Genomic DNA, 15,691 nt, shown 5'->3' on the forward strand with positions numbered 1-15,691 from the left:
ACTCCATCGCTTACGACGTCGAGGGTTCCAGTTGATCCGATCAACGGAACAGCCTGCTCGTGAAATTAACGTGCAAGTGGCTGAGCACTCCACAGGCACGTGTACCCTTAACGTAGTTCTCGGGGATATTCAGCGTGACACAGTGTGACAAGGCTGACCCTTTGAATTACAGGTACAACAGAAACAGGAAGTAAGAGTGAGAGAAAGTTGTGGTCAAAGAGTACAGCAGGGTTCGCCACCATCCCCTGCTGGAGCCTCGTGGAGCTTTAGGTGTTTTCGCTCAATAAACACTCACAACGCCCAGTCTAGGAATCAAAACTGCGATCCTATGACCACGAGTCCGCTATCCTAACCACTGGGCCATTGCGCCTTCACTCCCATTTCACTATCTCTGAGAATACCCACAACCTTTACAATTTACAATGTTGCCAACATCTTTGATGGAATATTTTGGTAATCATAGCTAAATTTCTATTTTTATCTGCAGGTTGATGAACAAATCATGCTTCTATTCAAACAGCTACGATTGACAGATAAAGAACTGCAGAAGAGAGATGAGTTTTGCAAGCTTTTCCGAAATATTTTGAATCCTTATTTTCCTGGTAATTAATTAATCTAAAACTAATTTAAAAACTCAAAAGAGAATTTTCTAGGAGTTTGGTTTATTTTTTATTTAAAAATATGAGAAATTTTATATTTTCATCTTTTAGCTTCTATCTTGTGATTACTTTAGTCATTGGACAGCAGCCATTGCTGCTGAATTAGTCAAGCAGATCGACCTTAGTTCTTATTTTTTAAGACTGGTACTTACTCTGTGTCTTTTGCTGAACTGCTAAGTTACAGGGATGTAAACAAACTAACACCTGTTGTCAAGTGGTGGCACAAAGACGTATGCACATTCACACAGCATGGAACATGGATGCTAGAAAAAAATAAAGCATATGGCAGGCTTCCACTCAGTTTCTGCTTACCAGATTCGCTCACATGACATTGGTCAGTTCAAAGTTGTAGTAGAAGATACTTGCCCAAGGTGCTGCACAGTGGGACTGAACCCAAAACCACGTGATTACAAAGCAAGTTTTGGTAACCTCACAGCCATACCTGTGCCCATTTTTGTTGACTAATTTAGAAGAAAATTTCCATTTTGTATTTTCTGTTTTTCTTCATGTAAACTTCTAATTACCACCTTGTAGCAGATAAATAAATAAGTTGAACCCTTCTCACTTTCTGAATCCCTGTAAAAGATCATAGATTCTGCCTTCCCTTCTGGCTAAACTTTTTTTTTAAATTCTAAATTTATCTTATCAGTTTTTATTTCATTTCATAATTTTAGTCTCTTTGTGAGAAGAAATTATTAATATTTTTTCCCCCCATTGTTTTAACATTCACTTTTTCATGCTCACATAAGTCAGACAATTCGTTTAGGCAGAGTTTTCTATGGCTGGATGCTCTTCCTGTCACCAACCCTTATGCTAGGTAATATTTGTCCATGACCAGACATGTTATCACAGAAGATTGGAAACATAAAACATTGAACTATCATGTGACATAAAACCAAAGAGACAGTAACATGCATGCGTCTGAATACGCACACACTTGTTGGGTATCTCTGAGATTCTATCTACCACATCCACTCACAAGGTTTTAGTTGGTCTGTTCTGAGGCTATAGTAGAAGACATTTGCCCAAGGTGCCACTCAGTGGAAGTGAACTGCAAACCATGTAGTTTGTGAGCAAACTTCTTACCACACAGCCATGCCTGTTGGAAGGAATAATATCCCTTGTTAATATTTTAAAATAATGAAATTGCTTTTGTTGTTTTTATTTTTTTTCTTATCTAACTTGAGCTTTTTATTTCTATTTTGTTATAATATATTTCTAGGTTGTTCTGTTAGTCTCTTTGGATCTTCGGTTAATGGATTTGGTGTTAGAGGCTGTGATATCGATGTGTTCCTGGATCTTCATAGACCAATGCCTAAAGTGAGTCACACTGCCTTCATTGTCTGCAAAATCATTTCCAATACAGATTTGCTTCTCAAATTCTGGGTTTGATCCCTTCACATGTCCTATTGGGAAAATGTCCTCTCATTAGAATCTGGGAATGATAAACCAGTAGCAGCAACAGTAGTAATTGTTGTTGTTGTTTGGTTCCCATATTGACCCTGATTGAACTGATCTACAAAGACATTCCAGCCATGAGCATCCTGACTTTTATTTTTCAGACAGTAGCGCATGGCTTCATCATCATCGTTTAACGTCTGCCTTCCATGCTGGCATGGGTTGGACGATTTGACTGAGGACTGGTGAACCGGATGGCTACACCAGACTCCAATCTGATCTGGCAGAGTTTCTACGGCTGGATACCCTTCCTAACGCCAACCACTCCAAGAGTGTAGTGGGTGCTTTTACATGCCACCGGCACGAGGACCAGTCACATGGTACTGGCAACGGCCATGGTCAAAATGGTGTTTTTTACGTGCCACCTGCACAGGAGCCAGTCCGGCGGCGCTGGCAATGACCTCGCTCAAGAAAGATATTTCTATTTCAACTGAATCACTCACATAGTCTTAGCTTGACAATGGTAGTAGTGATGGTGGTGGTAGCAGCGGCAGCAGCAGTAGTAGTCTTTTGCCTAGTCTCATTATCAATATTGTAATTCACAGATGGACTGGAGGCAAGTAAGAGTGGTCAGTGTGGAATACAAAACATCTTTACCCTGTAAACTTATGTCCAGGGTGAGATAATGAGTATTAATCTAATTTTGCAATTACAAGGTAGAAAGTCAATTTAAAATACTAGGGTTTTATTTATGCTGTTTCTTTACCCCTATTCTTGGTATCATACAACCCAGCACAGTATTAGGGGCTGTTTGGGTGAGGTTTTTTTTAATTTTATTTTTCTGGCATCTTTAATCATTCCAAAGATTTTAGTACTTGTTTCACATCTTTTTGTTTCCTTTCATAGCATGTTGTGTATTTTTAATTAAATGGTTTACACAAGATGAAGTGGCTACATCCTTCCTAGGTACTACCACCCGCCCTTATACAATGTAGTTTAGCCTTGTATTCCGCTCAATGACAAAACACCTATGCTTGTCTCTATACCATACATTAGCTTTTCAACACCTGAAACATTGCCACTTCTCCTTCTCAGACACACCCCTCTCCTATTTACCAGAATTTTCTTTCTTCAGTTGATTCTCAAGGTCCTTGCCTTTGCTCTTTATAATTAAAAAATTGCATATGTCAATTGTCATAATACCAGAAGCAGAGTGGTTATATCTACAGCCCTTTTCATGGCTTCTGAGATGAGGGGGAAGTCATCCTCAAACAGGATATCTAGCTCAAATGCTTGCAACAGTGTGTACTTCATTGAAGGCAACCAAGTCTCTCATGAATTCTCTAGAACAGTAACAGCCCTTCTGATGTTCTGCCAAATTTCAACCACAAAGCTTTGATTGACCTGGCTCTCTGATAGAAGACATTTGCTGCCGAGGGTGGTACACCAGCCCTGTTGCCATACTGCTTATTCAGCTCTATATTATGATGTTCTTTCAACATCACATCATTCAAAATGTGAGTACAGGACATTGTATCATACTGCATCACCTGATCTGTCTGGATCTTTTCTATAGATAACCTATCAAATCTACCTGTCTGTCTTTACATACACATTCATTCATTCATTTATGTTTATGTTTTTTTATAGGAGTTGAAGGAACAATCAAATGATGCTAGCCCCAGTCTGAAATTTATTAAAAACCAGGCGGTTCCCATGGACGAGTTTCTTCAATTAACGGCCTATAAACAAGTTCGATTTCTTCAAAAGATTTTGAGTAAACATCTCAGGGATACATTTGGCAATTTCTTCCCCATACCGAGTGTCCAGTGTCCAATTGTCCGGTTTATTCACAAAAAATCCAACATCACCTTTGACTTATCTCTCCAAAACAAGTAAGGAATTTTATTCATTTTTTTATGAGTTTGTCATTAGATTTTGGCCCTCCTGGGGCACTGCCTTGAAAAAAAAATTTAATCAATGAAATCCTCAATATATAGGTGTAGTTGTGGCTGTGTGGTAAAGCAGCTTGCTTCCCAACTATGTGGTTTCAAGTTCAGTCCTACTGTGTGGCTCTTTGGACAAATATCTTCTGATATTGCTCTGGGTTGACCAAAGCCATGTGAGTGGATTTGGTTGATGTACGTGCACACGCACACTTGTGTGTTTGTGTGTGACCTTTTCTTGACATCATGCAATGGTTGTAAACGAGAAGAATTGCTGTTATACAAGCAGTGTGAGGGGTTTTTTTTTCTTTTTCTTTTTTTCCTAGTCTTCTTTGAAAAACATGTCTGATCATAGGGAAATATTAATTTGATTAGAAACAGGTGATTGTTGGCAACAGAAAGGGCATATGACTATAGAAAATCTGCCTCCAAAAAGATAGTGTTTCACCCATGGAAGCAGGAAATTTGGACATTAAACGATATGTTTGGAAACATATGTAAAATGGCCAACTTAGCCTGTTACGTCCCTTGAAGAAGTAACTTGCCTTGTAGGAATAGCTTCTGCATGGAATCTACTGGTACACGCATCATCATTTTACACACACTGGCATGGTTTCTATTTTGGATGTCCTTCCTAACATTAATCACTACTGAGTACAATGGTTGCATTTTATCATGGCACCAATAGCAAGGTTCATTGCCACCATCATTTAATGTCCAATGTCCATGCTGGCATGGTTTGGACAGTTTGACCAGAGCTAACAAGTTGGGGAACCGCACCAGACTCCAGTCTGTTCTGGTGTGTTTTCAACTGCTGGATGTACTTCCTAGTGCCAGCCACTTACAGTGTGTGCTGGGCGCTTTTATGTGGCACCTCGTGTTGTTAAATATCTACTCAGCTGAACAAAAAGAGTCCTCACAAACTGGTAGCGTTTCTCCTCACTCACCAACCTTTTGGGTGCATTTTATCATGACACAAGCAAGCGAGATTGCCTTATGATCCTGCAAGGCTAAAGAATTCTCACTCCTTGTTCAGGATGGCATGATCAAAAAGGCAAAGAGAAGGTGATGACTGAGGATTAAATAGAGACAGAATGTAGGAGGGTACCAGTCATTCTGAGTTCAAATTCTGCCATGGTCGACTTTGCCTTTTAATGCAATATTTAAATTATGATTTCAGGGTCGATAAATTTAAGTACCAGTGAAACATTGGGGTTGATGTAATCGACTAATCCTCTCCTCCAAAACTTCAGGCCTTGTGCCTATAGTAGAATGGATTATTATAATTGCTTTTTTTAATAGAAATTATTGTTTCTGTAATGAATCTCTATGATATTGTTCTTACTATGTTTGTAATGAACTTCTGATATTATTGCTAATTATTATCATGATCCTCTTGTATGATTACTTTAACTGTCTGTAACGAACCATTAATATTATTGCAAGTATTATAACGAGCCTCTGGCTTAATTAATTCTTCAAGGAATGGATTACACAATACAGTTCTTCTCAAATACTTCTCATCATATGAATGGAGGGTCGCCCCTTTGGTGTGCATTATCCGGTTATGGGCTAAGTACCAGAAGTTAGCGAGTATTGGTGGCACAAGTTTTTCCAGCTATTCAATCACCTTACTTATTCTGTTTTTCTTACAAAACACTCAACCTGCGGTCCTACCATCTGTCAAAGAACTTATAGAACTGTGTAGTAAGTCCCTTCGTTTTCTTCTTTCTCTCTTTTTTTTTTTTGTTGTCTTTATTCTTATATGTCTTATTAACCCTTCAGCATTTAAACTGGCCAAAATATTCTGCCTCTTCTATATTCAAACTGACCAAATCCAGCCTCTCACACATACAGCTCGACTGTTTTTATATTAGGTGCAAACACCAAATCACAGATAAGAAGACGTAAATGCACACAATAGAGAAAGCATATGATAACTGTATTCTTGTTAAGTGAGTGTGATACCTTGTCACTGTTTGGGACCTTAAAAGTTGAGCTAAGTTCCAACACTCTGTACATTACCACAATTGATTGTTTTAGATACAGGTAACGTTTTTAAGACTGAAGAGAGATCTTGCTGAATTAAGTACAGCGAATACCATTTGCTTCTCTGTCCTCCAGATCTGTATCCCTTTTGCACTCTAGAGTAGTGATTCCCAAAATTTTTTGAGTTGAGACGTCACTGGTGCCAAGCTGTATCGGCCTTTGCCTTTTCCTTGGATAACATCAGTGGCGTGGAGAGGAGACGCAGGTATGCATGGGCGATTGCTGGTCTTCCATAAACAACCTTGCAAACATTTGTGCCTCAGAGGGTAACTTTCTAAGTGCAATCCCATGGTCATTCCTAGCTGAAGGGGGTCTTTACCCGTTACACTTTATTTTGTTAACAAGTTTCATCAACCCATACCTTGGTGGAAAACGATTGTCAAAACAGAGATGATAATCAAACATGTAAAATCTTATCTTTGATAGGTTATTGTTACTTTATATTCATTTTCCTTGCCTCACCATTTTTCTCTGAATCTGTTATACAGCTCCAGAAGAAACAAATATCGTAGATGACTGCAACTATTCCTGTCCCAAGAGACCTCCAGAGCAAGTTTTACCACCAAGCAAGAACACAGATAATTTAGGTAAGAAGCTCAGGCAAAAGGCAGTATCGATAGAACAGCAGAGAAAAATTCCTGGTGCTATTTAATTCCATCAATTTATATTCTGATTTCAAATCTTGCTGGGATACACTTTGTCTTTTGTATACTTCCAGGATTGATAAAATAATGACCAGTAACGAAGTGGGGGGCTGAGAGAATTGACTCTTTTACTTGTTTCAGTCATTTGACTTCGGCCATGCTGGAGCACCGCCTTTAGTCGAGCAAATCGACCCCAGGACTTATTCTTTGTAAGCCTAGTACTTATTCTATCGGACTCTTTTGCCGAACTGCTATGTTACAGGGATATAAACACACCAGCATCGGTTATCAAGCAATGTTGGGGGACAAACACAAACACACACATATATACGACGGGCTTCTTTCAGTTTCGATCTACCAAATCCACCCACAAGGCTTTGGTCGGACCAAGGCTATAGTAGAAGACACTTGCCCAAGGTGCCATGCAGTGGGACTGAACCCAGAACCATCTGGTTGGGAAGCAAGCTACTTACCATACAGCCACTCCTGCGCCTCTTCATTATTCTCAAAACTTAAACCCTTGTGTCAGAGACTAAGACATCGTTGAAGACCCCCCCCCCCAAATCAAAATGTCATCTGGTGTTTGATTTTTCATCTCCCTCTAATCCTCATCATTTAGCTTTCACTTTCCATGCTGGCATGGGTTGGATGGTTTAACAGGAGCTGGCCAGGTAGAAGACTGCACCATACTTCTGTGTCTCTTTTGGCATAGTTTTTGCGGTTGGATGCCGCAGCAGAGTCGACTGAGTGCTTTTTACAGCTGGATGCCCTTCCAAACGCCAACCACTTTACCGTGTGGACTAGATGTATTGCTTTTAACATGGTGCATCCATGAGAGATACTATTTCAGGACAAATACTGCAGCAACTGGCATATCAATAGCTTGTGTACATTTAGTATAATATGTAGATAGCTATTTTAATTTAATACTGCCTCAAATGAATATACTTGATTTTTAATCAGTCAGATGGCTGTTCATGATATCAGTGAACGTTTTATTTATGGCCTCCTATACTGGAGGCAAAGAATTCTCATCCAGGCATGTGGCTGGTTGTAAGTACACATTGAAATGGCCAAAAGGCATCTGGCATTCTTGCTGGCCACTGCAAGGACAATTTTTGTCTCACTCTATTCACTATGTCTTTAACACAGCACATCCATATGAGATGTTACCTCGGGATAAATACCACAGCAACTGGCCTATCAGTGGGGTATATACATTATTATACATCAATGACCAAACCGGGTTTCTAATGTTACTGTTATTTCATTTACTACTATTCTTCATTCACTATTGCTCCTACAATCGTCAATCTTTAAATATGTAACTTCTATGTTTGCAGAGACTCTATTATATAAATTCTTTGACTTCTACTTACACATCGACTATGAAAGTACTGTGATATCAACGCACACCGGCCAGCTTCTGCCACGGTCCAACTTTGAAAATGATCCAGAGCTTAAAACTTTTAAGGTTTGTAGTAATTTGTCATCTCTCTTTTACTTGTTTCAGTCATTTGACTGTGGCCATGCTGGAGCACCGCTCTTTAGTCGAACAGATCGATCCCAGGACTTATTCTTTGTAAGCTGAGTACTTATTCTATTGGTCTCTTTTGCCGAACCGCTAGGTTACGGGGGACATAAACACACCAGCATCGGTCGTCAAGCGATGTTGTGGGGGACAAACATATATATATATATATATATATATACACATATACGACGGGCTTCTTTGAGTTTCTGGCAACCAAATCCACTCACAAGGCTTTGGTCGGCCCGAGGCTATAGTAGAAGACACTTGCCCAAGGTGCCACACAGCGGGACTGAACCAGGAACCATGTGGTTCGTAAGCAAGCTACTTACCACACAGCCACTCCATGTTTTTTTTAAAATTATTTTATCATATTTGCTGAGTAAATAACACTGCCTTTCAATGTGTATTTCCAGCTTCTCTGCTACTTCCTCAAGTTATGATGAGATTTTGTTCCACCAGGGTTTGCAGGACATCCTCTTCAAGCTCTTCTAGGCTATAGTTTCTGACTTGGAATTTCTGGAATCACCGTTCATGCTTATTGTCCTCTACTATTGGCACCTCTGACTCCTCTTTATGTAATTAAGTGATTGTGGCCTACATATCTCAAAGTATGTGCATACGCTTGTACTTTGAGTCGGCCTATAGGTTATAACTGGTTTAGATTCAAGAATAAAGACATTGTGAGTCGCAGTCGGTATAGTTTTACTGACTCTGACTCCAGCTACCCATTAATCATTTGCGACTCTGACATAAATAAAGCATGGCTATGTAGTTATAAAGTTTGCTTTGCAACCATTGTGTAGGTCCTTAGATAGTGACCGATGACTTCTGAATGAAATTTAATATACAGCTATATAAATACACACAAAAGGCCTCATACAGTTTCTGTATATCATCACTTTAACATCCACTTTTTCATGTTTGCATGGGTTTGATGGAGGTCATTGAGATGGATTTTCTCTGGCCAGATGCTGTTCCTGTCACCAAATTGGTTTTAGGGCTTCGTTGTTTTCAAATAAGCTTATATTTCCCCCATGGCCAGGCATGTTTCTGCAGAATACTGGAAATTAGATTTGCAACAATCAATCAGTGTCAAGACAAGGAAACATACATATATATTATATACGATGGGCTTCTTTCAGTTTCTGTCTACCAAATCCACTCACAAGGCTTTGGTTGGCCCAAGGCGCCAGGCAGCAGGACTGAACCTGAAACCTTGTGGTTGGGAAGCAAACTTAAGAAGCACATAGCCACAAATACATTATATGTGAGGTAATTATCTGGGTCATGTAACATGTAAGCAGCATCACCATGTAGTAGCATGAAAAACAGTTGAAATAGTAAGAAAACCCACCAGAAAAAAAAATGTTAATTAAAATGTAATCTTTTTTTGTCTGTCTTTTCAGTTGAGCTCAGTCTGTGTTCAAGATCCTTATATTTTGGTAATCAACACTGCAGGAAATGTTACAGACAAAGTGAAAATGGACTTTATAAAAGGACTTTTCAAAGCTCAAACTCAACTTTCCACACCCAAATCTGACAAAAATGTTTGGGGTATACCTAGTATTCTTGTTGTTGAAGAACCACCACCTAAGGGGAGAGAAAGATTTAAGGAGAAACAGTCATTTGCTCAACCAATTCTCCTTAATTTTCCTATCAATGTCTGCCGTTTAAACAAACATTTGACAGAATTTTCAAAAGAATCAGAATGCAACCAGCTTTTATGGTGCAAAGTTTTCTGTGTGTTCTTGAAAACGGTATTGAGTGATTTACTTCTAATAGAATGTTCTAAAACGTGTGATATTGATAGCTCGATTTTGAACCAAGAATGCAGCAATGAAGAATTTCCCAGTAAAGGAGGAAAGAAGAAAAGGAAAAAAACCAAAGATGCAAGTCCTTCGACTGGTAACGAATCGGAGACAAATGTCACTCCTGGCATTTTGAAACTCGGTGATATTTTGAAGCAGAGTCAAGAGAAGGAGGAGGAGAAAGAGGAGGAGGAAATGCTTAAAGAAAACCTCAAGAATCTTGATCAATCATCATCCAATTCTTCAGAAACTGCAATGAATATTGAAAGCACTGAAGGAAGTGACAGTCCCGTAACTAACCAAAAGGATTCTAACCTCCTTGGCGACGGACCCAGCAGTGATGCAGTCACCATCACAGAAGTTCATGAAGGCGCTGACTTGTTGTCCGACATCGGCACCAAGCGGAAACAAGGAAACTCAAAGGAACTTATCGACTTCGTTTGTACTGTTAAACACCACATCTGGTTCAACCGAAAGAATGTACGACAGAAACTTATAGCCCAGGGCGACTGTACTCCTTTCGAACTAGAGAAAAAAATTAGCAACCATATTATTAGCGCAGAGAAAGATTCCACTGAAAAACCAATAACCATATTTCGGCTGAGTGTGATTCCTGACGTAGAATATATGAACCTCACCTCTGTCTCGGTTCATATCACTCCGGTTCTAACGTCCAACAAAGCTGCGGCTTTGAAGCCTTCACATGGAATCTATGACTTTCTGATATCTTTCCTCAACCGAATGATCTCGTCACACTTTACCAAATGGTGTATTTCAAACTGTACAGACGATTTGAATCTTTCCTCACTCTGAATACCATCACGAGGTTCAAGTAAAAACTGGAAAATATTAACGCATGTCTTTCAGTGAGAAAACAAACAAAGAAAAAAAAAAGACCCAAACTGTTTTTTTTTTTAATTTATTACTTTTTTGTTTAGACAGTTTTACTTGTAATTTATCTGTACAAATCTTTTATCTGATCTGAGAAAAACATTAACAATAACCAAGAAGCTATATAATATTTTTAAAAAGAAAAAACCTAAGTGGGTTGGGGATTTTAAAAAAATATTTTTAACAAAGAAAAAAAAAAAAAGAACCTAAAAAAAAAAAGACGAAATTTAAGTTTTGCTGATGCTCTCAATGTCACTGTATATTTATTTCATATATATATATACGGATATTCACATAAATTCTCATTAAACATTTCATTTATATCTTTATCTTTGTTTTCTTTTTTTTCTTACTAATCTTTCTTTTATTTGTTTTAGTCATTGAATGAATCGGCCCCAGTACTTCATTTTTTTTTTTTCTAACCTTCATACTTATTCTATTGGTCTCGTTTTGCTGAAGCAATAAGTTATGGGAACGTAAACACAATGCTGTTTGTCAAGCAATGGTAAGGCATAGACATAGTTTGATACCATTAAACCTCTCCCTTTGTAATATAGCTTTAATGTACCTTTATGTTATGGCTATCTTATCAAATTAGCCCAACACAAAACTGTCTATGACTCAATACACAGTTGCTGCAGTGGATTTAGTTTCTAGCAAAGGTTTGAGAGTGAGAATGAAGAGTTATCTCGAAGGAGATGAGGTGTCCAGGTGGCACCTCAGGTAGCCAGTGTAGTAGTGGGTATAGAGAGTGGGGGGGGGGGTATATCGATTTAAATATTAAAATAAATACACTAATTAGTTGAACATGTTGATTTTTATTTTTAGTCCTTTGTAATTCATTAATTGAAATCAATTCTAACCTTACTGGTTGAACAGTTGTACAGTAAGTTTTCACACATATATATAATATAATATATATAAGCATATAAAAACTGCATGTGCAGTGCATGTATGTGTTTAGGTGCATGCATGAGAGGAATACGTTATGTATTTGTGTGAATGTGTAATCCTATGCGTGTATGTGCGAGAAAGTCTGTACATTACTTTTAAGTATTTTGTATAAGCATTGTATTGTCTAAGAAAGAGTGACTTTATAATAATTGTAAAGTAAAAGACTGACTTTTTTTTTTTTGTTAGTGTGTGTTTATGAGAACGCATGTAGGTGTCTTTGTTAGAGAGTATTTGACTGCAAAAGCATGAAAATGCGTAATGTGTGTGTGAGAAAGGATTTTGGTTAGTTCAGTTTTCAGATCCAGTAACTGTTCACTCTGTAAAAAGCAGAAAATTCAAACAAAACTTACTTTTGATTGCATTAAAAATCAAAAATATGCTATTAATTAAATCTCAAACAGATACATAGCTATGATTTCCACTAGATATACCTGTTGCTATAATGATCGACTGGCTAAGAGTACATTGCTCTTTCTATTGTGATGGGGCTTTATATTAACACATACTGAATATCTTCGACCATTAAAATTTCTTTCAATGATGGCACAAGTGACACTGTAATTTAAATATGTTATTTCATATACATTTGCTACACCAATTTCCTGTGTGTGTATATAATAATATTAGGGATAAAAATCCAAATTTACAGGTAAAAACTCAATTAAGTTCAATTTATCAAAAATTAAATTAAGTTTCACAGTATAAAATATATAAATATATAATTTTAGAGAAAAGAACCAAAGTTCATGAACTCATCCATGAAAATCCTCTGTCACGTATAGAAAAATTTAATAAGTAAATACACTAAAAAAAACTATAATAAAATACAAAGTAATAATCATTAAAGTAATATTTTAATGATTTTAAAATTATTTTAATGATTATTACTTTGTATTTTATTATAGTTCTTTTTAGTGTATTTACCTATTAAATTTTTCTATATGTGACTGGATTTTCACGGATGAGTTCATGAACTTTGGTCCTTTTCTCTAAATTACACACACACACACACACTGCTGTACTTATTGATTATCAAACCCTAGAAACAGTTGCAAAAGCATTGCCTAGATAGCCCTCTCTCTTATGATGTTAGACAGGTAGATATCCAGGGAGTATGTACTCTATGAAAAACTATTGTGGACTTCTATTTCCTTGTATGCTAAATTATATTTGTAACTGCTTCAGTGACATTAGCAACCACCTGATGTCTTATTTTATTTTATTTGGATACATGGCTATAAAGTCAACTACGTAGACCTATGGCTGTAACATCAATTAGATATACATGTTACTATAATCTCAACAGATGCATAGATGTGTCTGCTACTCTGCTACACAGATTTGTTGAGAAATATTCAAACACTTATCTCTATAAAAAAGAGAAATAGTGATGAGAATTTCAATTCAATTCTGCCAAATCCACTTCCAAGTTTCTGGTTGGGCTGTAGGCAATAGTAAAGGACACTTGCCCAAGGTGCCATACAGTGGGACTGAACCTGGAACCATGTGGTTGGAAAGCAAACTTATTACCACACTGCCAAGATTTTTAATTAAACTTTTCAGGCTTGTAAATCTTTCCACAAAAAGTATCCAAATTTCTGCTGAAATGCACTCCTTTTGTTTCAGTTAATTTTTAAAATAATTAAGAATTTAATAAATTAACTGTCATTGTAAAGCTGGTGTTTGGAGCATAAATTTGCATAAAAGTTTGATGGAAGGTTTTAATTTAGATCACTTTGAAAAAGGAAACTTGTATTTATCATCATATTTAATGTCCCTTTTTCCATCCTGACATGGGTTGGATGATTTAACCAGAACAGACAAGCCAGAGGGCTTTGTCAGTTTCTATGTCTGCTTTGGCTTAGTTTCTACAGCTGGATGTCCTTCCTAGCATCAACCACTTTACAGAGTGTACTCAGAGCTTTTTACATGGCAACCAACATTGGCAAAGTCACCAAGTACCCACAAGATAAGACCCCTTCAACTGAACAGGGTTTAGACTGGAGAAAGAAACAGGTGTCTTGCTGAAGAAGTGGATACATAGCTTGCTCACCTGGAAAGTGAGAGAAAGGAAAACAGTTCAGAAGTCCCGGCATAATGTGAATATGCGACAAAATTGGAAGTGTGCTGAGTGAAAATAATGTGACAGATGACTTAACCATTTAGCATTTCAACCAGCCATGTCTAGCCAAAATATTTCACCTGTTTTATGTTCAAACCAGCCAGATCTGGCCTCTCACACCAACCCAACAATATCATTCTAAAAGATTAACAGTTACCTTATCAAAATCTCAAAGCTACAGGATAATGCATGATTAATTCAAAACAATTTTGAATAAATAATTCTTTTACTTGTTTCAGTCATTTGACTGTGGCCGTGCTGGAGCTCCGCCTTTAGTCGAGCAAATTGACCCCAGGACCTATTCTTTGGAAGCCTAGTACTTATTCTATCGGTTTCTTTTGCTGAACCGCTAAGTTACAGGGACGTAAACACACCAGCATCGGTTGGGGGGAGGGGGGAAACACAGATACACAAACATATACACACACACACATATATATATATATATATATGTATATATATATATATATATATACGATGGGCTTCTTTCAGTTTCCGTTTACCAAATCCACTCAAGGCTTTGGTCGACTCGAGGCTACAGTAGAAGACACTTGCCCAAGGTTCCACACAGTGGGACTGAACCCGGAATCATGTGATTGGTAAGCAAGCTACTTACCACACAGCCACTCCTGCACCTTATAAGCATTATTTTTGACAATAATGTGAATGTTAAAGGAATAAGTTGGACACAGAGGATATCAGTTCAGTGCAGAAGCAAAAATAGTCTCACAGGTTAGTATCAAAAAGGTTAAACAATAATTGGTGTTTTACTAACCTTGAAGTTTTTCTTTTTTGCTTTTAGCTATTTCCAGTTAAATTTAACATGGTTTTCAAGTAATCCCCCGATAAGTCACCCTGTTGAAACAAGGAAGGAAACACTGAATAATAAAGATGTATTGACCATCAGAACACACAGATTTAAACACACATAAACACAATTTGTCACATACGTATACTTAACCCTTCACACATACATCCATCCACAATACACATCATCATCATTTAATGTCTGTCTTTCATGCTGGCATGGGTTAGATGGTTTCACAGAGCTGCATCAGGCTCCATTCTCTGCTTTGGCAATGGTTTCAATGGTTGGATGCCCTTCCGAATGCCAACCAATATATTCTTTTATTTTTTTACTTGTTTCAGCCATGCTGGAGCACTGCATCCAAGAGTTTTAGTTGGACAAATTGAGCCCAGAGCTTTTTTTTTAAGCCTAGTACTTAATCTATCAGTCCCTTTTGCCGAACCACTGGTTATGGGGACATAAACACACCAACACCTGTTATCAAGCAGTGATGGGGGAACAAACATGTACATATATATACTTCAATGGTCATGTCGGACGTCGTGCTGGAGGCTTCCATGGCATACATGGAGGCTATGGCTTCGGTTCCCGCAACGAGGAGGGAACCAGACTGCTGGAGTTCTGTGATGCAACCGATCTTATGGTTTGCAATACCAACTTCAGGAAACCTGCCTGTCACCTAGTCACCTACCAATCCGGCAGACACTCTAGCCAAATCGACTACATCCTCGCCAGAACTAGAGAAAGAGGGAGGCTTATAAATGCCAAAACCCTCCCTGGCGAAGAATGTACACCCCAACACAGATTAGTAGTTAGCGACTTCGAGATCAAGGCAATATGGGTGCCCAGAAGTAGACCGGCCTGGGGGAGAAGGGTAT

General features: G+C 38.0%; 2 protein-coding genes across 2 annotated transcripts in view; one reads left to right on the forward strand and one right to left on the reverse strand.

Annotated features, from left to right (window-relative positions):
- The first annotated feature begins 493 nt into the window (after positions 1-493).
- LOC106884007 (speckle targeted PIP5K1A-regulated poly(A) polymerase) lies at positions 494-11,258 on the forward strand. Its single transcript, XM_014935188.2, has 7 exons — positions 494-602; positions 1,882-1,979; positions 3,708-3,952; positions 5,487-5,710; positions 6,541-6,639; positions 8,040-8,170; positions 9,637-11,258. Exons 1-7 carry the CDS (start codon positions 503-505, stop codon positions 10,849-10,851), a joined length of 2,112 nt encoding a protein of 703 aa, XP_014790674.1. The 5' UTR covers positions 494-502; the 3' UTR covers positions 10,852-11,258.
- A 469-nt stretch (positions 11,259-11,727) lies between these two features.
- The window catches only part of LOC106883986 (annexin A6), a 53,726-nt gene continuing 49,762 nt past the window's right edge, over positions 11,728-15,691 (reverse strand). The window contains exons 26-27 of the mRNA XM_014935151.2: positions 14,781-14,860; positions 11,728-12,200 (exon numbers count right to left, since the gene is read on the reverse strand). Coding sequence (XP_014790637.1) covers positions 14,804-14,860 — 57 coding nt within the window. The 3' untranslated portion in view covers positions 11,728-12,200; positions 14,781-14,803. The remainder of the gene's footprint in view (positions 12,201-14,780; positions 14,861-15,691) is intronic.

This window comes from Octopus bimaculoides, chromosome 3 (assembly GCF_001194135.2).
Source record: "Octopus bimaculoides isolate UCB-OBI-ISO-001 chromosome 3, ASM119413v2, whole genome shotgun sequence".
In the NCBI taxonomy this organism is placed as follows: Eukaryota; Metazoa; Mollusca; class Cephalopoda; order Octopoda; family Octopodidae; genus Octopus; species Octopus bimaculoides.

What these genes read in the sequence shown, in the direction of transcription:
- LOC106884007 (XM_014935188.2), top strand. Translation starts at nt 503, where the DNA reads ATGCTTCTATTCAAACAGCTACGATTGACAGATAAAGAACTGCAGAAG. An exon ending in TTTGAATCCTTATTTTCCTG is followed by an intron (nt 603 to 1,881) that starts GTAATTAATTAA and finishes ATATATTTCTAG; the next exon opens with GTTGTTCTGTTAGTCTCTTT. An exon ending in GACTTATCTCTCCAAAACAA is followed by an intron (nt 3,953 to 5,486) that starts GTAAGGAATTTT and finishes TAATTCTTCAAG; the next exon opens with GAATGGATTACACAATACAG.